The sequence below is a fragment of the Euprymna scolopes genome, chromosome 41 (genome assembly GCF_053919585.1).
Source record: "Euprymna scolopes isolate OS-2025 chromosome 41, ASM5391958v1, whole genome shotgun sequence".
NCBI classification, from domain to species: domain Eukaryota; kingdom Metazoa; phylum Mollusca; class Cephalopoda; order Sepiida; family Sepiolidae; genus Euprymna; species Euprymna scolopes.
In genome coordinates this window covers 30,106,469-30,129,908 of record NC_136522.1, presented here as the reverse complement: position 1 = coordinate 30,129,908, position 23,440 = coordinate 30,106,469, and the positions used below count along the sequence as shown (strand labels likewise).

The following is a 23,440-nucleotide window of genomic DNA, read 5'->3' as shown; positions in this document are numbered from 1 at the left end:
GATAAAATTTTATGAGTTTCCACTATCGATTAGAGCATTCGTATATCTTCCGTTAATTTTCATTTTTATAATAGTTTTGTAAAGGCATTCAGGGGAGGCTGCTAATATCGCAGATGTATTTTGACGAGCGGCTTTGTATAGGGTTTTAGAAGACTTGCATACCTTTGAAAAATGACCAAGTTTTCCACATTTATGACAAAGAGTATCCCTAGGAGGACAGGAAACTCGAAGGTGTTTAGATAAACCGCAAAAAGATATCAGATATCCCTTTTTTGAGCGCCAATGACCGATTCTTCTTTAAGCTTCGTTGGACTATCGCCGCGGGAGGGCGGTAGGAATAGGTGGGTTTAGCGCGACGTCCACGGTGTCTGGTTATAAATAAGAACGAGACTGCTGTATAGCACATTCGAAGTTATAGGCTTGCTCGTAAACTGTGCTAAGTGTAAGAGTCTTATTCTCAAGAAGACGTTGTCTTACCTGAGCATTACGTAAGCCGTTAACGAAGGCGTCCAAAATGTGTTGCTCTTGGGCCTCTAATGCCGTCAGTGGACAAAAGTTGAAATCTTTGCCCAGTGTCCGAAGGCTTTTAAAGAAATGTTCTATTCTTAATTGAAAAAAATATAATTAAAACAGGACAGGAGATTCCGTCTAGTAATCTTTTATTCAATCAAGAATCTTACTATTCGTCTACTTGACTAGCGGAAATGAACAGTTTTTATAGCTTGGATTATCAAAGAGGAGATAATCCATATTCACAACAATGTGAAACTGAGGAGAGTTATTTGGTTTGTCATTGGAACGTTTCTGGAATCGTTCTTATCCTGGCATGGCAACCAGCCTCCCAGGGAGTAAACAATATGTACATCCCCTTTAGACTAAGGAGTTGATACGCTACAAACATTCGTTACCTCAAGAGTTCAATAAGTTTGTTTTGCTATCGGCTGAGTCTTGTATTTGGATGTTCTTGGCGTCATTACGACAGGGTTTCATCAACATTGATGCAGGAACCGCTGTACAGTGTTGATATATATAATTATAATGGGTTCATCCGATTCGTATAAATACAACAGACTTGTAAATTAAAAAAATATCCATTTTGAATTTGAAGACAGGGCCGAGTGTCACAGGAAAGAAAGATATTTTTTTTTGATAGCATGGACAAGTTCCTATTTACAATGCCTCCCCACGGGACAGAGTTAGACACCAGTGGAGAAAAGGAACAAAAATAAAAATTGTCTCAGTCGTGAAGGATTTCTCTTCCTCTGACAGAGAACAAGAAATGGAAGTGCAGCATATGAAGAACAGATGGTATTTATTTGCTCCCCCACCGAGCAAATTAGGCACAAAACCGATTTTTAATGTGAGGAGTGAAGGGAGGGGGAAGGGGAAAAGGGGACCAGCTCCCGAGAGGTGGGAAATGGGAGCTGGTTAATGGTCAGGCATGTGGGGTTGCCCCCACATCTGGTCTTTGCTAGTCATAGCTAGTCATAGCTTGCAGCATCTGTCGGAACAGATGGTATTTATTTGCTCCCCCACCGAGCAAATTAGGCACAAGGCCAATTTTTAATGTGAGGAGTGAAGGGAGGGGGAAGGGAAAAAGGGGACCAGCTCCCGAGAGGTGGGAAATGGGAGCTGGTTAAAGGTCAGGCATGTGGGGTTGCCCCCACATCTGGTCTTTGCTAGTCATAGCTAGTCATAGCTTGCAGCATCTGTCGGAACAGATGGTATTTATTTGCTCCCCCACTGAGCAAATTAGGCACAAGGCCGTTTTTAATGTGAGGTAAAAACCAGCTCCCCTAAAAGTAGGCAAAAAGGGGGCACTCTGGTTACCAAAAATAATAATTGTCCCAGTATAGAGGGTTTCCCCTCCATTGACTGGTACAAATCATCCCAAGTGCAGCATCTGTCGGAACAGATACTACACTTTGATCTTGTTCTTGCGATTAAGGGAGGTGGTGTTTGATAAAAACGGAAGCGATGATTTAATATTCTATTTTATTTTTAAATCCTCGAAACAGTGTTTCATGGTAGACAACTGACGATCCTTGAAATGATATTAGGATTATTGTGAATTCGAGAAAGCAAGTTTATACAGCGATTGCAAATGATTACATGATTTACTGACTAAAATAGATTTCAAACGAATGATAAAAAATATATAAAAATTAAATAAGTTTTTTCATATAGGTTTATATATATATATTATACATAGGTTTATATATATATATATATATATATATATATATATATATATATATATATATATATGATTTCCGATATAGATAGAATTCTAAAAATAATAGACTATTTTCTATTGTGAGTATCGACAATAGAAAATATGAATCCATAAATAACACTAGTTACCTTAAATATATTACTGTGCCGACAGCGATCAGAATTATAACGAGAATTGCTCCACTGCATCCGATGGCCACAAAGATCCACTTCTTTTTAGGATCATCAGGTCCTGAAAATATCAACAATAAAACAAATTAAAATTCATGGAGTTAAAGTGTTTTTACGTTCATGAATGCCAAGCTTACAGTTCAACACTCACACATGTTAGTTAAAACAGATAAAACCTATATAAATGTGAATGTCGGAATATTAGTATGACTTTAAAATAAAAAAAGTAGGACTTAGAGGTATGTTATAAAAAATGATAATGAGGATGTTGTAGGCCAAGGGAAATGTTGGAACTCTTGCATAATTTGACCCGAATTCTCATGATTTACCGTCAAGCCCGGATCGGGCGAAACCGGCAATCATCGGTGACAGCCGAGTGGCGTAACAGACGCCGACTAAGGAAAAAAGCAAAACAAACCGGAAAAAAATGCAAATTATCAAAAATAACAAAAAACCTACCTTGAAAAAAGCAAATATGTTTATTTATTTTATTTTAGTATTTATATATATATTTTTTTTTTGCAAAATAATTATCAACAGCAAGTTATGTAAATATTGTTATCTTAAAAAAAAAGGCTGTTTACCCGTATAAATGTTAGGTTTAAGTACATGTTTTTTTGTTTTTCTTTAACCGTATTTTTTTCTTGTTTTTTTTAATTTTATTTTCAAGACTTTTTGTTCAGTCAGGTTGTTTTTTTTTTTTGTTTTTGTTTTTTAATTCTTTTTTGTGGGGGATTACACAGAAATAGAAAAACATGTTTTTTTGTTTTTTTTTCAATAGTGATTTTTTTTTTAAGGTTGTTAATTGCCGGCGGAAGAGCTTTCTTGAGATGATGATATTTCCTTAGGAATCTTTTACTTCTGGCGACTGTTGATTGGCCATATCGACAGCAAAGAGAGAGGTGATGGGGTAGAGGAAATGGGAGGAAGCCCCAACCGGGTAGCTTTCGGAAATGTGATTTATGATGGAGACAAAAGGATCGTTTTCAAATTTTTGTCTCCATATAAATTCAAGTAAATATGTACCCAGAAGCTCCCGGCTGGTCCCGCATTCTTGCTTGTTACGCTATGTTGCTTCCACATCCTTTCAACATGGTTCGTTGTTTGTCTAGCATGCACAGATTTATTTCCTTGCCTGTCATTTTTTGTTTGGCGAGTCTGAAAATATAGTTGTTTGTCAGCTTTTTTGGGGTTCAGTCGATTTCTTCCAATTCGAATGTCGTCTGCTAATAAGATAATTAACATAGCTATGCATGGTTTATGTTTTTTATAAAAATCGCTTTCGACAAGTCATGAAACCACTTGATCTAAGAAGCTAAAATTAAAAATATAACTTTAAAATCAAAAACTAGTCAACGATAATTGTTATATGGATAGATTCTGACACCCTTTGTCAGAAACATCGCTCATGGAATTGAGGACTACATAACAAAATAAGGGAAGCGAGAGTTACAATGCTGCCGAAAATAAACCCGTTCCACTTCAGAATTGATATTTGTTTCTTGTCAGGAATTATAAGAATGCAAGTATCAACTCCCTTATATACTGACGCTTTTTATTAGCATGTGTCATGATATAGAAGAACGGTTTTCTCAGTCTTATCCATACAAACGTCTGTGCTACAGACATACTTTAAGGGTATCCGTTCACTGACTTGTATCGTATCTTTCACGTTTTTGTAGAAGTTAGAATCAGTTTTTTATAACTGATACAGGAGATAGTATTTTTTTCAGTTGACTTTTTTACTTCTGAGCCTAGGATGGGAGTTAAAGGTTTACAATATTTGCAGGAATCGGTCGGGAGTTGTAATTGGGTATTTTAAAAATTAACTCGAATCAAAGGTTTTCAGCTGACCTACCCCATCTCTAGCCACAACAAGATCTAAGACCTGTCTCATCACCATGTGCCTGTTTTACAAGTACTTGAATGTAATGTTCTCTTGACTAACCCGACAAGCAGCAAAATCATACCCCTTCACTGTTCAGGTCACTTGATGTCGAAAAGCCTTATACTTGTTTCTTCATTCGGATTGCTAAACTTTGTAATTCCCTCCCTGTTTCCTGCTTCTCTGGCTGTACTAACCTGCAAAAGTTTAGATGTAATGCAAATAAACATTTAGCCGCTCAACTCTCCACAGTCAAATAGTATCTCCTTGTTCCAAGTGGCAATAAAAGTAAAAATAAAGTATATATATATATATATATATATATATATATATATATATATATATATATATATATATATATATATATATTCTCCCAATCCAAATAAGCATTTTGCAATGTTATAAGAATGTTCTGAGTCTACCGAGTAGTCTGGTGTGTCGATGAGGGTATTGTTTGGTTATGGTCGAGGCATGTACTCTTTGATTGCTTGTGTTAAAAAAATCGTTAATACTTATCAATGCACATACCATTATATATCTCACATTGGTCTCCAGAAAATTTATTCAAACAATTACAGCTGTGGTACATATCGTACCTGTGCTGATTACATATTCCTCTATTTTTGCAATAGGCTGGGTCAATAAGGCATTTACCTGCAACAAATAAATAAAAGACAATTAATTGAAAGAAAATAATAAATACACATACAATGAAGACACAGTAGTTAAAATGAAATTATATATATCGAATATATGTATATCCAGAGTGGCTCAAAATAAGCACCCTATTTTGTATTTCATTCGAAAGTTGTCTTTTACAATTTTTGTCCATATTATTGTTCATATTATAGAGATTCAAGTGACACCAACATGGATTCAACTAAACTTCATACAACGCAACAGCAGGAAAAAAATCATCGAGGCGTAATTTGCCACAAAATCAGTTCTGGTGCAGTGACAATGCAGGAAACATTTTGGCAGGAACAATGTACTTGATAGAAGGACGATTCAACTTTTCAAGCAAAATTTTGGGAAACAGGAAGTGTCGCAAATACCCAAAAAGACCACAGTGGTTAACATCGTTCTGCCATTATTCCTGACAATATTCACATTTTACAGTAATGCCTTGCGGAATCCCTCAGAAAATCAACATGCCGTCTATTATAAGAAACAGATATTTCGAGATCATTAGTTTTGAGAAGGTTCAAAATTCAAGTCTTGTAGCAGCAAACCAATTGCAATAAATCAGAACGAGAATCATTTTGAGAAGATATCAGTCAAAGGATGGAAACTGATCCTGGTTTGTTGGATTAGATTTTCTTTATATAACGAGGATCACTGTCACTTGAGTGGGCGTATCAACAAGCAGAACATCTGCTTCTGGACTCAGCAACATGAACATACCTATCGCCCTTTTAGCCAACAATAGCATCATCTAGACAAAAAAAATCTTTAGCATCTTAATACCTTCTCTGTCTCCATATGGCTCAAATGGACAATTTTATCCCGAGCATTGAGTATGTTTAATATTTTCGAGTTTTTTTTTTACTTTTTAATAGAGAATAGTAAATTAATTATTTTTCAAAATGTTTTTAATTAAAACTTAAAGTAATTGCATAACCTTAATTGTCAAAAAAGACAGTTTAAAATGTCATGTTATTATTTTAGATTTTAAAATTGTAAAAAAAGTACTTGTACTATGAGAAATTTGAAAGTAAATTCTTAAAAAGTTAAATAAAAGTTTTCAGTAACTATTTTGGAAATAATTTGGAAATATTTTTTTCAATAGATATCGTCTATTTTTTTTTTAAATTAATACAACAGTTTACGCGAAAAGTAAAAGCGATAGTAATTGTCTGTATTTTTGAGATGAGGTGTTTTCATTGATGGAGATTGTCGGACTGACTTCCTCATCTTGGTTGTTATCGTCACAACGTTTCGACGTTTTGCCCTCCGGCCTTCATCAGGTGTTTTATATCGAACTGGGGAACCGTTTGTTGGGAGTCTCGAACCCAACCCTTTATTATTATTACGGGGGTACCGTGTTCGGACCCCAGCTAGGCTCTGGCGCATAGTTGCTGATTCTCTGTTTTGAATGTTACTTTTTCACTGCCTTCGTTCAGGATTGAACTCAGCACCTTTGGGTAACTGTAAACTTTGATACAAAGACTAGGACCATTCGGTCATATGTCACTAACAACCAAGATGAGGAAGTCATTCCGACAATATCAATCAAGTAAAAGCGATGTTTTTAGTCTCAAATTGGAAATTATATATTGTTTATATATTATTAGTTGTTTAAAATGGTAAAAAATAATTTTAAATAAGAATATTTTAGTGTAACCTAATCCCCCATTGAGGAGCTTTAGAACTACGCTGAGATAGCTTTTTGACCAATCCCCTGTAACGGCAGGTGTCTCGGGAATTTAGGGTGGATAAATATAGATATATTTTAATTCATTGTCAAAATGGATATATTGGTTTTTTGGTTGGAAAAACCTAAGATATTTTGTTATTGGGGAAAAACTCAACAAGAAATGCGAGGATATTAGACGAACATATTGTACTGGCTGAGTGATGGCTGATGACTTCGAGGTTATGGGATTTTTAGTCTTGAATGGGGTCTCAGATCGTTGGGGCTTAGTGTGATTTGATTGGCTGGGGAGACATCCACCCCATCCACATCGGGTCGATACGCTCTAAAATTAAGAAGATTGCTTGTTGAATTTGGGGAGAACAGATCGTATAAACCCGCCGACCCCTCCATCTCCCTCATCCAACTGTCTGTCGCTGTCTCTGAAGAGATTTGAGACTGTGAAAAAAAACTTACAAAAACTGAATGAGATCTGTAAAAACATTTGTACATAATTCTGCGAAATTAAGATTCTGTAGATAGACTACATGAGTTTGTCTTTCTTCCTACCTGCTGCTTCGATATTCGCTTTCAGCATACCAGATTTCATGTAACAACCTCAGAGAAAACTAGACTACACTAGCCAAGAATTCAGATAGAGAGGGGTCCTTAATCACCTTCTCAGTGAAGGGTTACATTAGATCAATTCTTTTAATATAAAAATCTTTTCAGTAAGTATTTCGAAAGATTCTAATTTTCTATGTAGAACTTTTACTCTTTACTCATATATATTGTAGTCATGACTAGTGACAGTGAGGGGTTACAGCTTGGTTGCCGTTTGACCAGGACGACCTTATGTTACCACGGAAGAAGAAAGTAAAAACGGTGTTGGGATTGCATTACAATCTTACAGTTGGTGATATCGACCAGAAAAAAAAGAAGGGTGAGACTTAATATTTCTCATTTTTGTTACCAGAAAAAAAAACAGAGTTGGGATTGCGTTATAATCATACATTATCGGTGGCAGAAGAAAAGACGTACTAAGAAAGAGACAGAGAGGCAGACGGAGATATCTGAAAACAAATGGAAGGAGAGACGGAAAAGGAAATCGATAAAGAGACACCCGAAAAAAAAAACAGGGCCTGAAGAAAGACTTTGAGCCAGAAAAAGAATTCGCACGCGTGAAAAGGACATTTTGTTTTTGGAAAAAAAAGGAAGAGAAAACAGAGAGAAAAAGAAACGCCGGTTGAAAAAAAAACATTTGAACATTTTGGAAAAAAAAGGAAGAGAAAACAGAGAGAGAAGACGAAAAAAAAGAGACACTTTTGACAGCCTTCAACAAGTGCTCGTTGCAAAGCGACGAGAGAGAGATAGATAGAGAGAGAAGAACAACACAGGCGGGTAAGCGAACCTTTTTTTTCTTTCTACTGTCTGTGCAAATTGGCCTAGAGAGAGAGGGGGGGGAGAGTAAGAAGGATCATAGAGAGAAAGAGAGAGAGAGAGAGAGAGGCAGTAAGATAGCGTATTTTTGCTGTCGCCGTGAAATTAACGGTTGGTCGTGCATGCTTCCAACCCTATAGCAGTAATATCAATGACTTAATGAAAGGAAGGGGTGATATTTGCAAGTACAAGCGAAGGTTGTTTTAAAACCGACCAATCGCTGTGGCGTGAACATTTTTCTGGTGTGATTGAATTATATAAATTTTTTGTTGTTGAATTAAAATGCTTGAGAGAGAAAGAAGAGAAACCTTATTGTTTTTAATGATAAAACAATTGATTGTAATCCAACTGACGCTTAAATGAAGCTTATATTTTTTTCTTTCTTTATTGAATTAAAAGCTTGAAGGAAAGAAAAAAGAGACAAAGTAAAAAAGATTTTATTGCTTTTGCTTGTGTTTTTTTGTCATTGTCTAATTGTTTTTTTTATTATTATTCTTTTGTTGTTGATATTGAGTTAAAGTCTGAAGAGAAAGTTCTTATTTTTTGTTGTTGTTGTTGTTGTTTAAACAATCATTTGGGCGTAGAGAAATAATCAATATTGAGGGGATAGCTGGATGAATTGTGACAATGTCGACTGAAAGCCTTCAGGAGCGAATCGCTCCCACGGATAGGAGAGGTTGACACTGATCAGAATATATGGGAGGCAGAAGCCCTGGTTGAGTTAGTTATGGGGCATGGCCAATCAGAAAGTTTCCCCAGGGAATGGCGGTATGCGGCGGAAATTTCTCTAGCTCTGTTGGGGAGATCGGATAATTGGATACATTCTATTTTGAAGAAAAAAAACAGTTTATGATCTTACGGAGAGAGAGGTAATTTCGCTGGCATGTGAACACACGTCGGGATCAGCCTCGAGGTTTATTTGCCAACAGATAACTGATAAGCCTCAGTTGAAATGGGAGCAATTACTAGCAGCTTTAGAAGGTGAGTATTCCGGAGAACAGAGTCCCCTTGACGCAATGAGAAAAATAATTCAGATCCGACAACAATCCGGAGAAAGCATAGCTGACCTCGGCGACTGGATATCTGGTTTGGCTGGAAGGGCTTTTCCGGATGAGAAGCTGAGAGAAACTGAAACAGTGCAGGCGTTATTGGCTGCTATATTGGAAGAGGCTTTAAGAGATAGAGATGTCCGAGCCGATGCCATGAACGATGGTCCATCCGGATTGCAGGGAGCAGTTGAATTAGCCTGGTGTAGGGAGCAGGTATGGGCACGAATTCGTTGCCCCCGGTTACAGGAAAATGATGCGAGATGTAGTCCTAATTGAGGGTATCGACCGAGGCGGGTCAAAAAGACTCCCCTTCGGGGAGGAGGGGGCCCCAATGGGTATCAGAGAAGGAGGGAATGCCAGTGATCTCCTATGCCCCTTCAGAGAAGGAGAGGAATGCCTGTTTTACCTATAGATCGGAAGGAAAGAGGGTAGAGAATTACCCAATGTATTTGTCATAAAGAATACAGGAGCCACTAAAGTAGTATAAGAGGAACGTGTTCGGAGCATGCGCTTAAACATGGTATGAATGGCTCCATTATGTCTCTGAAACCAGTGGTTTTTATAGAACTAGTTGATCCCACTTAGTTCTGAAATAGGGGTTATTAGTACTCCACAACACCTCCCTTCCCGAGCTTTTCATTCCCCTGGGATGAGTGTATAGCTCTTTTTCCTAGAGTTGATCTCTATCGGGTCGGTCATTTTCCTTTTCCTGGAGGACCAGCGTTGTCCGGCTGTTTGTGGTGTTACCAAATCGAACGTGTCATATATCTGGTCCATTACTTCTTCTTGTTCAGCAGGCGGTTGTCTTTCGTTATCAGTTATACGTTTCCGAATTTGGTTTAAATGTTTCTTGTGCGTAAATCTTGGACCTTCGATAATGTAAACCATCCACTCGATCCTTTTCTGGACCTTTCCTAGTTACCACATTATTATCATTTTTGTGTACCTGGAAAAATATCTTTTCACCAGGTAAATACCTCTCTTTAGGAACTATGGTCTTTGACGGTTTCACCTGTTTTGGTAAAAATTACTCGAAAATCGGCCTAATTTTTCTCACGAACATTAATTCTACCGGTAACATCTTCGATGGAGTTCTTTCATTTGACGTAATTCGGTAAACATGTTGTAAAAACTATTGTAACGCCTTTTCTGAACGCGTTCCTTTAGCCTTCTTTACGGCTCTTTTAAATTTTTTACAAACCTCTGCCTGACTGTTCGATCGGGAATGATAGGTTGGCGTCGTTATGTGGTTAACCCGGAAATCCTTCTGTATGTCACGGGCTAAATTGTATTGGGGGCGCTTTTGCAGCCAATGCGTGTGGTGTAAATGAAGAAAAAAGAAACAAGAACGACCGACCGCGTTTTTGTGTGGCTTACCTCGTGTTCTTAATGAAGAAGAAAGAAACAAAAATGGCTGCCCTGTTTCTTTATATGCCTACAGGGTGACCACGAGGTATGCAAATGAGATGCTCCTGATTGGAAATAAAAAAGGAATGATTTGGGGAAGGAGGGCATTCTGAAGTTTGATTGCGAGCAGAGAAGGTGTATTTGTAGAAGAGAAAAGCTAAAGTTGCAGAAGTTCGTTTTGGAGTGGAGAGAAGACGCGTCAAGTGGGAACGGGAAGGTGAAAGTTCGGACAGCAGTGTCACGCAAACGACAAGCTATTTCGGCATATCAAGCAATTAACATGGCTGAGTGGAGACTGAGCACTCAGATGTTGAGACCCTTTACTGGGGAGGGCGACCTGATTAAGTGGCTGGAGAAATTAAAAATGGTGGCGAAGCTGCAAAAAATAGAAGATGTGGTCACCCTGCTGCCGCTATACTTAGAGGGGGAAGCCCTCACGATTTACCAGCAGATGCGAGATGAAGACAAGGAAGACCTTGCCTTAGTGGAGCAAAGGCTGAAATTGGCCTTCGCGGAGGGCCCATTTGAAGCACTTGGCAAGCTGTCAAGTTTGAGGTGGACCGGCGAGTCCGTTGACGTCTTTGCGGCAGAGATCAGGAGACTGGCAGGGTTGGCTGGTTACGTGGGGAGGAGCTTGGAGATGACGGTAAAGCTGTACCTAGTGAACGGCTTCCCAGAGGAAATCTCTGCGAACATGCAGAGAATCACGGGTATCCATTCTATGGAAGTGGACGATCTCTTGGTCCACGCCAGAGTCCTAGTGAAAAATATTAAAAGCCCAATCGTGGCTGCAGCTGTGAGTGGAAATATGTGCATGAGGCCTCACTTGAATGAGAGGCAGCCGGCGAGGCGACAGGAGGGGAGACCTGCCATCAAGTGTTTCCTGTGCCAGGGTCCTCATCTGATCAAGGACTGCAAAGAGCCGAGACCGGGGATCACGTGCTACCGATGTGGACAAGTGGGGCATATTAGCCGCTATTGTGTTGCTGCACGGGACCAGGGAAACGAGTGAAGGGGAGCTATTGCGCCAGTGGTTACCCCTTCTGTGTGGAAATGGCGCATGATGGAACATTGCCTCGGTTACCGGTGGTAGTCAATGGGAAGAGAGCCATAGCCCTTGTCGACACAGGTTGCACTACAACGCTGTTAGCAAGGAATGTCGCGAGGTCATGGAGCGGAACCAGGATTATTAGGACCGTGGATGGCAGGGATGTGAAATGCCTAGGCGAGACGACAGCGGAAGTAATGGTGCAAGGGGTGCCCATTGAACTGCAAGCCCTAGTGTTGAATCATCTGGTCGGTGGTGTCGACGTGATTATAGGTATGAGTGCAATTAACCGACTGGGGGGCGCTACGTTAAGAGGGGCCCAAGTGACGTTTGGACGTCTTAGCGCAGTGGGGATGGCAGGAGTGGAAGGTAATAGAACTGTCGGAACCCCAAAACCGGAGGTTTGCTGCATTGAGGACGAAGATTTCCTGGCGAAGTTTGATGGCGTGAGGTGGACGGGTGAATGGAAATGGATCTCCGGGCCCCCAGAACTACAGAATAAGGTGGGCTGCTACGAAAACACCCTGCGAGGAGAAATAAGAAAAGGATTCGAGGAAGAAGTGGAGAGGTGGATAAAAGAAGGAATTCTGAAACCGTGGACAGGGGAAGAAAAAGGAGTGTTGCCACTACTGGCGGTTGTTCAGCCTACCAAAAACAAGATTAGGCCCGTGCTGGATTTTAGGGAATTGAACAGACACGTAGCCTGCCACACTGGAACGGGATCGACGTATGTGAGGATGTCATGAGGAAATGGAGAAGAATGGGGCGGGCCACTAAGATTGTCGATCTGAAATCGGCATATCTGCAGATCCATGTAGATGAAAAACTCTGGCAGTACCAACTGGTCCGGTACAAGGGGCGGGTGTATTGTCTGACGAGGTTAGGCTTTGGGCTGAGTTCAGCCCCCAAAATTATGACTGCCATACTGAAGACAGTGCTGAGCAAAGACTGTACAGTGGAGGAGGCCACTAGCTCGTACACTTACGACATCCTGGTGGAGGAGGCAGAGGTGACAGCAGAGAAAGTAAGAAGCCATGTCGAGAAGTATGGGTTAACCGCAAAACCGGCGGAGGCCCTAGATGGAGGAGCGGTGCTGGGGTTGAAACTAAGGCGAGATGGAAAAGACAGCCTTGTCTTCGAACGAGGGAATGCAATACCCGAAGTCGGATCTGAGCTGACGAGGCGAGAACTCTTCTCAGTCTGCGGGAGGCTGGTCGAGCACTATCCTATCGCTGGCTGGCTCAGGATATCATGCAGCTTTATTAAACGACAAACAGGCACTGATGACTGGGAAGGCCGTGTGACGAAGGAGGTCACGAACATGCTGCAAGAAGTCATTGCGAGAGTGAGGAATGCGGACCCAGTGAAAGGGAAATGGTATGTCAGCGGCGAAGACGCGGGTGTGGTTTGGTGCGATGCCAGTAACCTGGCGTTGGGCGTCGTACTAGAGATAGGAGGTGTAACTGTAGAGGATGCGGCGTGGCTAAGAAAAAACAACGACTTCTCCCATATCAACGTAGCAGAACTAGATGCCGCTATAAAAGGAATCAATCTGGCCCTGAAATGGGGATTGAAAATAATTGAAGTCAAAACCAAATTCGGCAACAGTAGCGTCGTGGATTCGGTCGGCAGTAACTGGCGATAAGAGAGTTAAGACAAGGGGTGCTGCGGAAATGCTGATCAAGCGCAGACTCGGAGCGCTCACCGACCTGATAGCGGAATTCCAGTTGAGAGTATCTGTTGTGTTGGTCCCGTCAGAAAAAAACAAGGCGGATTCGATGACACGCGTGAAGAAGGCCTGGCTGCAGGAGGGAAAGGAGGTCTCCTCGGTATGCTGTGCAGGGGAAGAAGTCAACGAGTCACACGAAATGCACCACTTTGGTCGAGAACGAACGTTATTCCTAGCCAGAGAGGTTTACCCGGAGACCACCGAGGAGGAGGTTAGGGAGGTGGTGGAGAACTGTCGAGAGTGCCAATCAATTGACCCTGGACCGTCCAGACACGAAGCAGGAGAGCTACACGTTGCGGAGGACTGGAAGCGATTGGCAATGTACGTGACACACTATCGCCACAAATTGTATCTGTCGATGGTCGACTGTGGACCGGGAAGGTTTGCCATCTTGAGAGAGATCAGGGCAGAAGCTGCATGGGCGATCGGAGGGGTCATCGAGGAGATATTTTTGGAGCGAGTGCCGGTTGAGTAACTCTTAATGGACAATGGCCCCGCTTTCCGATCAGAAACCTTTAAAGGGGTATGCGATAAGTGGGGAGTAAGGCAATTTTTCAGAGCAGCGTATCGGCCGAGTGGCAACGGAATAGTGGAGAGGAATCATCGCACCATTAAATCCGCTGCGGAAAAAAGCAACGTATCACCCATAGAGGCGGTGTTTTGGTATAACATCTCGCCGAAGACCAAACAAGATGAGACAACTGTGCCTCATAGGGCCGTTTTCACATATAAGTTGCGGCATCCGTGCAACAAAGCAGCGGTAATTGAGAGTGAAGAAGCCACTATCAAAGTAGGTGAAGACGTGTGGGTGAAACCCCCCAATGCACAGTGTACCATTCGTTGGAAAAGAGGGGTCATAGCAGGATTGCAGTCGAAGAACAATGTGATGGTGAATGGCGTTCCCCGACATATCTTAGACCTGCGTCGTGTGACATTGCCGGTATGCAGTGAGGGCAGTGAAGAAGAAGAAATCGAGGGCCACCGAGAAGCAAATGATGCTGCTCAACCTGACTTAGGCCCGCGTTGTAGTGAACCTGAAAACGTTAACCCCCGAGAAGTTGTCCCCCAGAGGCCTCGACGTGAGAGGAGGCGGCCTGCTTGGATGGAGGATTACGAAGTATCCTATTGATCTCGAAGATCAGGGGGGCGTGTGGTGTAAATGAAGAAAAAGAGAAACAAGAACGACCGACCGCGTTTTTGTGTGGCTTACCTCGTGTTCATAATGAAGAAGAAAGAAACAAAAATGGCTGCCCTGTTTCTTTATATGCCTACAGGGTGACCACGAGGTATGCAAATGAGATGCTCCTGATTGGAAATAAAAGAGGAGTGATTTGGGGAAGGAGGGCATTCTGAAGTTTGATTGCGAGCAGAGAAGGTGTATTTGTAGAAGAGAAAAGCTAAAGTTGCAGAAGTTCGTTTTGGAGTGGAGAGAAGACGCGTCAAGTGGGAACGGGAAGGTGAAAGTTCGGACAGCAGTGTCACGCAAACGACAATGCGCATCCCTTATACGACTTTACCGTGCCTTCTATATCAGTGTCTATACTCTTCCAGTAAACGTAGGACCTTATGAGGCTCTTCATTCGAGTAGCCCAAATCCTTTAGAATTTTATTTTGTAGTGTAGCTGGGATTATTACTCTTTCTTGGTAAAATAGTACCTCATTGCACACGGAATAAGCCTCCGCCGCCGATTCATCCGATTTAATTTTTTGTTTCATTTCTTTGATGAAACTATTTTCTTCAGCCTCCCTTATTATATCTTTCAAAGTGACTGGTAGTTCCTTGATCGTATTACACAGTATTTGTGTATAGTCCTTTTCACTTTGTAGTGACGCTATTACTGTGTCTTCTAGCGGTTCCCTTGATTTTGGGATTAATCGCGACAATCCGTCTGCGTGACTTAACTTCGCAGATGTAAGAAATTCCATATTGCAATCGTAATTCAGTAGAATGATTCTCCATCTTTGCAGTCTGTTGGCTGTGTAAGTCGGCAGACCTTTTTTTAGAGCCAAAGATGGTTATAAGCGGCTTATGGTCAGTTTGCAATTTAAACTGACGACCGTGTAAAAATCGGTGGAATTTTGTAACCCCGAATATGATCCCCAGTGCTTCCTTTTCGATTTGGGAGTTATTCTTCTCGGCAGAATGAAGTTCTTGACGCATGCAGGCTTAGTGGATCCATCAGGCAGCTTGTGTAGAATGCACACCCCAATCTCATAAGAACTTGCGTCAGTTGCGACAATAATCTCTTGTTTCGGATTGAAATGAGTCAGGGATAAATCTAACGTTAATACATTTTTTAATTTCTTAAACGCTGCTTGGCACTCAGGCGTCCAGTCCCATTTTTGTCTTTTTTAATAGTGCACGTAATTCATGCATGTTCTTGATAAACGAATAAGAATATCGTCGTAGATAGCTTATTGCGAAATCCAAACCGCTTAGCAAATTATCAATTACCTGTTGGAAAATTGCAGGTGCTACTTTTATACCAAATGCTAATCTATTGATTTTATAAAGTCCTTTGTGCGTTGAGATACACAAAAGTTTCGAGCTATTTTCCTCTCCTAGTATTTGTAGGTATGCCTAGCTTAAGTCTGTTTTGGAAAAATATTTTCCGCCATTAAACTTAGCGAATATTTCGTCTGGGTTTGGTAGCGGGTAGTGATGATCCTTGAGCACCGCATTTAATCCGGTCGAAAAGCCCGCGCATACCCTAATCTCTTGAGATTTTTTTCATGTATACGGTGGGGACTGCCCACTCACTATAGTTAATAGGGGAAAAAATTCCAGTGTTAACTAGACTTTCCAATTCTTTTTCAATTTTTTCCCTCAAAGCGAACGGTACGCTCTATGGCTTTTTGAATATTAGTTTTGCTTCGTCCAGCAATTCGAATCTCACTTTATTTTTGTGCAGCATCTAAACTTTTCGGAGAAAACACTTGGGAAAGATTTTTGAGATCTTTTTTGAGTTTGTCGGCTTCTACCGTTAGGTTTTCAACTTTGTGACAAAAATCACGCATTGACGAGTCCCATAATTCAGATTTCTGAATCCAATCGGTCCCGAATAAGTTCGTTGCTTTCCTTAGAACGAAAGCTTTTAGCTTTTTTGTCGTTCTTTTTAGTGACACATTAATAACTACCCCATCCTCAAAATTTATTTTTTTCACCAGTTACCGATCTTGCGCATTTATTCGTCTTTTTCATCGTGGGCTTTCCTATTCTTTTCCACGTGTGAAAATTTATAATTGATAAATCCGACCCTGAATCGAACTGCAATTTTACTTCTTTATTTCTGATTCACACCGTAACATATTTCCTTATGTTTTCTGTTGGTGAAGGGTCCATTTTTGTAGTGTTTACGTAGCTTTTTTTTTGCTACTTTTGCTCTGCAATATGAGGCCTTGTGTCATGCTCGCTTGCATAGGTCATATGGTTTTGTTGCTCTAAATGTATTTTTTTCAATTCCAATATTTGTTCATTCATTTCTTTCCTATCTCTTTCCTGTTTTTCCTCGAAGGAGTTCATTAAATCTAACTGCTTTTCCAATATTTGTTCGTTCATTTCTTTCTTTTCTCTTCCTCGGTTTTCTTCGAGATATTTTATTAAATTTAACTGTTTATCTTCGTTTTGTATTGCCAATTGTTTCTCTTCGTTTTTTTTTCTGTATTACCAATTACCCCTATCTGAACATTTTTTCAAGTTCTAATTGTTGACTTTGTTGAAATCTCACCATTTCCAAAATCTTTTTTGCAAACTCATTCATTTTGATTTTTTTGGACGGTATGGAATTACTTAATATGACAAAACAATCCAATTCGTTGATTTACTGTTCCTATAGTATCAACTCTATAGAAAAAAAACCTTTACAAAATTCGTACCTGATTATTTAATGAATATTTCTTTCATATATTAATTTCATAGTGTGGCAATTTGTCTAAAAATAATTTGGCGTTTGCATTTATACAGAAAGCAGTAGAGTTCGTTTGTCATTTTTCAATTGTCGTAACGTGTTTGTACTGGGTTCAGTTCCTTGTTGATCCTACACCTTTTTTCCTCTTTTTTCTTTACAAAGAAAAAGTTACTTATGTGTAAAAGAGAGTTTATAGCATTTATTAAATATTGCCTATTCTTTTTGATCTCCCTGCGAAAAAGAATGTCCTTATCTTGTTAACACTTTATTTGTCGTGCTTAGCAAAATCATTTTTTTTTTCTTCTTCGACGTGCAATCCCGTCGACCAGTGAAAAGTTTATTTCAATCGGATTACAATCCGACGATGTTTTTTGTGCGAATACTCGCTTTAGCCAATAAAATAAAATCTATCATTTACTTTTGAAGGAGGTTTTTTTTCTTCGTTTTTCCAACGCTAATGCTTTTTGGTTATAAGACGTATTACCAAGACATGCTTTTTAGGACGGCAAAGTTTTTTGTACTTACTGATTCAGTAATAATAATAATTCGTCCTATGTATTCTATTTCAGCTCATAGTTTACTGTTTATTAGCATTTTTTAACAGCAAGATAAGGCTTTTTGACGACGTCTTTGTGAAGTCCTTTTTTCGACAAGAATTGTTGTCCTTTTTTCGAAATGTTTTTATCCCGTATTTGTGGATTTTTATGCTGGAATGTTGTTTTTTCCCCAACGTAGACAAGTAGTTTTTTCCTGTTCTACACCGACTTTTTTTTAAAAATAAACACCTTTAAATTTTCGAGTTTCCCCCGAGTGTAGGAAAGCATTATTTCGAATATCCGTGTGTGTTCTTTTTTCTTGAATCCTTTTGGTCGTCAAATACTGTCTTCCAATGGCCGTTTTTTAGAGTAAATTCCAATGGCTGTTTTATTTTTAGAGTGAATTCGTTGCCCGAATATTCGTCATTCAGTAAGCAATTATTGTAGATTGATCCCGGAAGTTCTTGAATCGTCCTCGTCAGCCAGTTGCATTAGACCTGTGCTAGGGGTCACAAATGAAAGAAACTACAAGTAGTGTGAAGTGTATAAAATATAATATGTATTCATCATAAAGAATACAGGAGCCACTAAAGTAGTATGAGAGGAACGTGTTCGTAGAATACGGTTAAACATGGTATGAATGTCTCCATTTAGTCTCTGAAACCAGTGGTATTCATAGGACTAGTTGATTCCACTTAGTTCTGAACTAGGGGTGATTAGTACCCCACAACATATATAAAGAGAGAAAGAAATAGATTGTGTGTGAGAAACATTGATGGACATATAAACTCTTTTCAGTTTTTCTTTGTTTTATTTTTCATTATTAATTCCTAGTTGTCACATTTTTCATTATTAATTCCTAGTTGTCACATTTTTCATTATTAATTCCTAGTTGTCACATTTTTCATTATTAATTCCTTGTTGTCACATTTTTCATTATTAATTCCTAGTTGTCACATTTTTCATTATTAATTCCTAGTTGTCACATTTTTCATTATTAATTCCTAGTTGTCACAATTTTTATTATTAATTCCTAGTTGTCACATTTTTCATTATTAATTCCTTGTTGTCACATTTTTCATTATTAATTCCTAGTTGTCACATTTTTCATAATTAATTCCTAGTTGTCACATTAGTTGTCACATTCTTTATAACCTCTTTAATATAGAATAGGCTGTTTATGAAAAGTCAAATTAAGTTGCAGAATTAATGCATAATGCAATGTTCCATATTGTATGTTCAATGTTTTTCTAACAGCCTACTGAAATATGTCTGCTTGTGAAGATATAAATATATTTCTATTCCCTTCTTTACCTTTGGCTGTTGAGTTGATCGCATTGATATAGGTTCTAACTTGGAAGTTAAAAGATTACTGAGTTCGAATAGTGCAACTCGCAGAACGTCATTCTCCCTACTGATGATTTCCTCCAAAAGATGAAACACATATAATATATACAACTCTTTTGCTTTTCTTACTAATTAGCTATCTTACTACTTCATGCTCTAATATACTTCCTTGTTTAACTGCATAATAGTGTTTTATTTACGACATTGGTCCCTGTTTGGGATTTTATTATTGGTCTGAAAGAGATAACTAGAATTTACTAAATAAAGTTTGTTCATTTATTTTCATACAGAAATTTATGACAATAAAAGCAACATAACTTCAAAGAACTGTAAGAAAAGAAAGATTTTTAAAACAAGAATGAAAATAATACAAAAGAATAGGAATTTTTATGAAATAAAATTGAGACGCGACGATTTTTTCTTTTTTACTCTTTTAAAAATTAAAACAAATATTATTGTTTAAAAGAAAAGTTAGCCGTGACTAATTCATGTAAGCTATAATATTTTTCAGTGGTTTGCTTTTTTATTAATTTTCTTTTAAAATATAGCCTTTAATATAAAAAAAGACGAAAACTGCGATGAAGACTTGTCATTTTTATCAAAGTTTTTTTTTATTTAAGAAAGAAAGCCTCGACTTTTTTAATGTAACAAATTTTATAACATTAGTAACAAAAATGTAATATTTAACATTACAAAATATATGCGACAGAGGAATTGTATTTTTTTATTAAACAAAACATTTAATTAAATAATGATAAAACAATTTAAAAGTAAAAGCTGCGAGAACATTTTAAAAATGTAATACAGTTTGCATCAATAAAAAGTAGTCACGTTTCAGTTTCTTTAATCCTTTTTCAATGCTATTTGTTTTAAAGAAATAGTTACTCTTTTTTGCGTACAATTCCTCGAATTTGCACTGGCTTTAGTATCCGCAATTTTCATATTAAAAAATGAATTCGGACTAATGACGAATTTCCAATATTGTAACTTGTTTCGGTATATGATTTGTCCTCCTCAAACCATCTTAGTGTCTTAATATATTTGCGCTTTATCTTTATTATTCTTTGAATTTTTCCAGGAATATCTGCCTCAATACAAAAATGCTAGCTTATTTTGGTGTCTTTAAATACCCCCACCTGGATTATTTTGCGGATGAGGAGAATTTGTTTAAATATAAAAAATCTTTTTATAAAATTATTGTTCAAGACATATTGTCTATTTTAATAAAACATCGTTTCCGAAATGATCGTACAAACTATTGATTTTATTTGCTTTTTTCCTTTTGAAACTGATTTTCAATTAAAAAATTATGAATCATTTTAATCAATATTAAAATAGCTCTAGGATACACATACCTATAGAGCTTATTATATATCTACATTACAATGAGCACTGTTTTTTTCTTTTAATAGTATTAGTACGTTTACTAATATATTAAAGTAAACTCTGCTCTTTAGACTCTAGGTCTAATTCCCCCAATATATATATATATATATATATATATATATATATATATATATATATATATATATATATACTAGTTGTACCCTGCCACGCGTTGCTGTGGCTTAATTTGGTGTAATGGAAAATTCTAATAAAAAGAGAAAATGCATGTTTCTTATATTCTTAGTACAGCAATCCACCCCAAAAAGTAAAAAAAAAAAAGTCGAAAATGAAAAAAGATGGTACTCTTGCAGAATTGGATCCTGATCCTCGGGATTACCGTCAATCATGGCTTGGGCTCGACCAACAATCAGTGGATGAAGCTGAACGTAGCAAAAATATTGAAACGCTAAATTTTTTTTTTCTGTATACAAAAATGTGAGTTAGTAATTAATATTTCAGTGATGGGGGGTGTTACTACACACAGATTTGAAAAAGTTGTCCAAAAACAAATAAATGAAAGCAAAGGTAAGGTAAGTTACGTTTCTACCTAACTGGATAATTGTTTAGTGTTTCTATGTAATGTAAAATGTTTAATCAGCTGGAAAAACAAATGGCTGCAGACTCTGTTGAATACGTTCAGTTTGGGAAAGTAAGTTGAAAACTAAAAACTATACAATACAGTGTCAAAAACCCACAGAATATATGTTACCATGACATAGGCTGACATAATCGGTGGGTTTGTGACAGTATTTTGTATAGCTTTTTAGTTTTAACTCACTTTCTCAAACTTAACGTAATCAACAGTGTCCGCCACTATATAAAATACTGTTAGGAACTCACTCAATATATGTTACTGTGACGCAGGCTGACATATAATCAGTGGTTTTAAACTTTTGCTCGATACAGGTGACGAGGAGAGTCCCTTTTAGCGATTATCTGGTTTGAGGATATTGTACAACTAAACGGCAAATCTGCTCCTAAAATCCGGTATTATTTTATTTTAAGGCCCGTCTCATGTTCATATATAACGAAATATTTTATTGTCGATTTCAGTGTAAAAAAAAAAAAAAAATCTGCACACCGTTTCCGTCATAAAAGAAAATTTTCATGATATGAAGAAATTACTTTTTCGAAAAGTGGGTGATCACTTTTCAATGTAAATTTAGCTTAGAATGAGCACCCACTTTCTGGCCACATGAGAGAGGGGCATTTTTCTGTGTGTGGGGAGGTGTTTTGGCGGCTGCGGCCGCCAAAACACCCCCCGCCCCTCCAACTAATTTAAACAGGTAACTTTAAAGGATTTTTCCAACTAATTTAAACAGGTAACTTTAAAGGATTTTCCAAGGGTAGAAAGAAAGACCCCCCCAAAATCGTGACCACAAAGTGGGTGATTATTTTACGTTAAATTATTATGGAAAAGTGATCCTTCACTTTTTTTAAACTAACATTTGTTCATATCTTGGAAACTACTCGTTTGCCTTAATTATAAACATTATTTTCGTTTTCAGCGTCCCCAAAAACCTATAAGAGTGGTAATTTGAAAGGAATTTTCGAGGGTGGATTAATTCTTCATATTTACCTTCTTTTTTTTCCAATAACATAAGAAATTAAGAATTAGATAAATTTATTTTAGGTAGGCTTCGCCAGGAAAGTTTTTAAAAATACAAAAATTAAGATAAACAAATGGTTCTATTGCACGTACCGATCCGCGCTATTTTTTTTAAATCGTATTTCCAAGTTTAATTAAAGTTTTATGATATGTTTTGTTTATTCAATTTAAGGTTAAAGTACAAAAAAATATATATGTATAATTTAAAAAAAAAGGATTTTTTTACCCATCTATTAAATAGATAGTTAAATGATGTAATTCGAAAGTCGTCAACGTGTGGTGCACGTGAAAGGCTCATTTCTACCGGAAATTAAATGGCGCACAGTCTTGCAGTTACGAAAAATATTTTTATTTTATTTAATATATTTTTTATAATTTGCGATCTTAATTTATTTTGATAACATGCAAACAATCCTTGACTTTACAGATAAATTTTCTGAAAATTTCAATTAAATTGGTAACGTAGAAATACGGTTTTATTCACTACATATATATCATTCAACCACCGTAGTGGTTGAATATATACTTAAGTCCGAAATTGAATGAATCGAGACACATTCAACCCCCCACCACTAATTTCGTTCGCAACCAAATTTCAAACAGCTTATATAGTTGGATAGAACACCTCATAAGCTACATTTCGAAAAAAAAATTTCGAAAATTGGTTCAGTAGAAAAAAAGTTACAACAAAATATGTGGGTTCACAAACAGGAGAGTAAGTACATAAGTGACTAACGCTTTTTTTTATTTTGCATAACTTTTTTTTTGTATATAAATATTTTTTACTGCGATTTTGCCAATATGACATGTTAGCGTAACGGTTAGAGTACCGGGGGTTGGAGGAAAGATTTTAGGTTCAATCCCGTGTATCGCTTTTTTTTATATTTAACAAACCGAACTTTAAAAGAAGATTCAGCATACAGTTCCATAGTAAAGGTGATAAAATCCCACTTTGGGGGTTCATTTAACTACTTCCCTTTTAACAGTTGCCCTCAGTAGTTCTACTTGAACTGTTCTCTGCCTCACCGTATACTCAATCCATCGGATGAGTACTGGTGGCACATTGAGTTCTCGTAGCAACTTGAACATACTACTGAAGGGTATGTTGTCAAAAGTTCCAACCATATCTAAAAAGGCACCGAGTGCCATCTTCTTTTTTGTTAGTTTATGCTCTATACAGATCACGAATTAATGAACCGCAGTCTCGGTAGAGACCTTGGCTCGGAACTACTGTGATTGAATGATAAATATTGCATAAATGTGTGTTTGAGAGCTAATTTTTTTTGACAATCATTAATAAATATTGAACATTTATATATTAATACAATAGCAATGCC

At 37.9% G+C, this 23,440-nt stretch overlaps 1 protein-coding gene across 1 annotated transcript in view; it reads right to left on the bottom strand.

The window, feature by feature from the left end:
* Positions 1-23,440, bottom strand: part of LOC145266641 (uncharacterized) — a 347,925-nt gene that overhangs the window by 8,231 nt on the left and 316,254 nt on the right. The window contains exons 30-31 of the mRNA XM_080122566.1: positions 4,820-4,945; positions 2,365-2,467 (exon numbers count right to left, since the gene is read on the bottom strand). Coding sequence (XP_079978692.1) covers positions 2,365-2,467; positions 4,820-4,945 — 229 coding nt within the window. The remainder of the gene's footprint in view (positions 1-2,364; positions 2,468-4,819; positions 4,946-23,440) is intronic.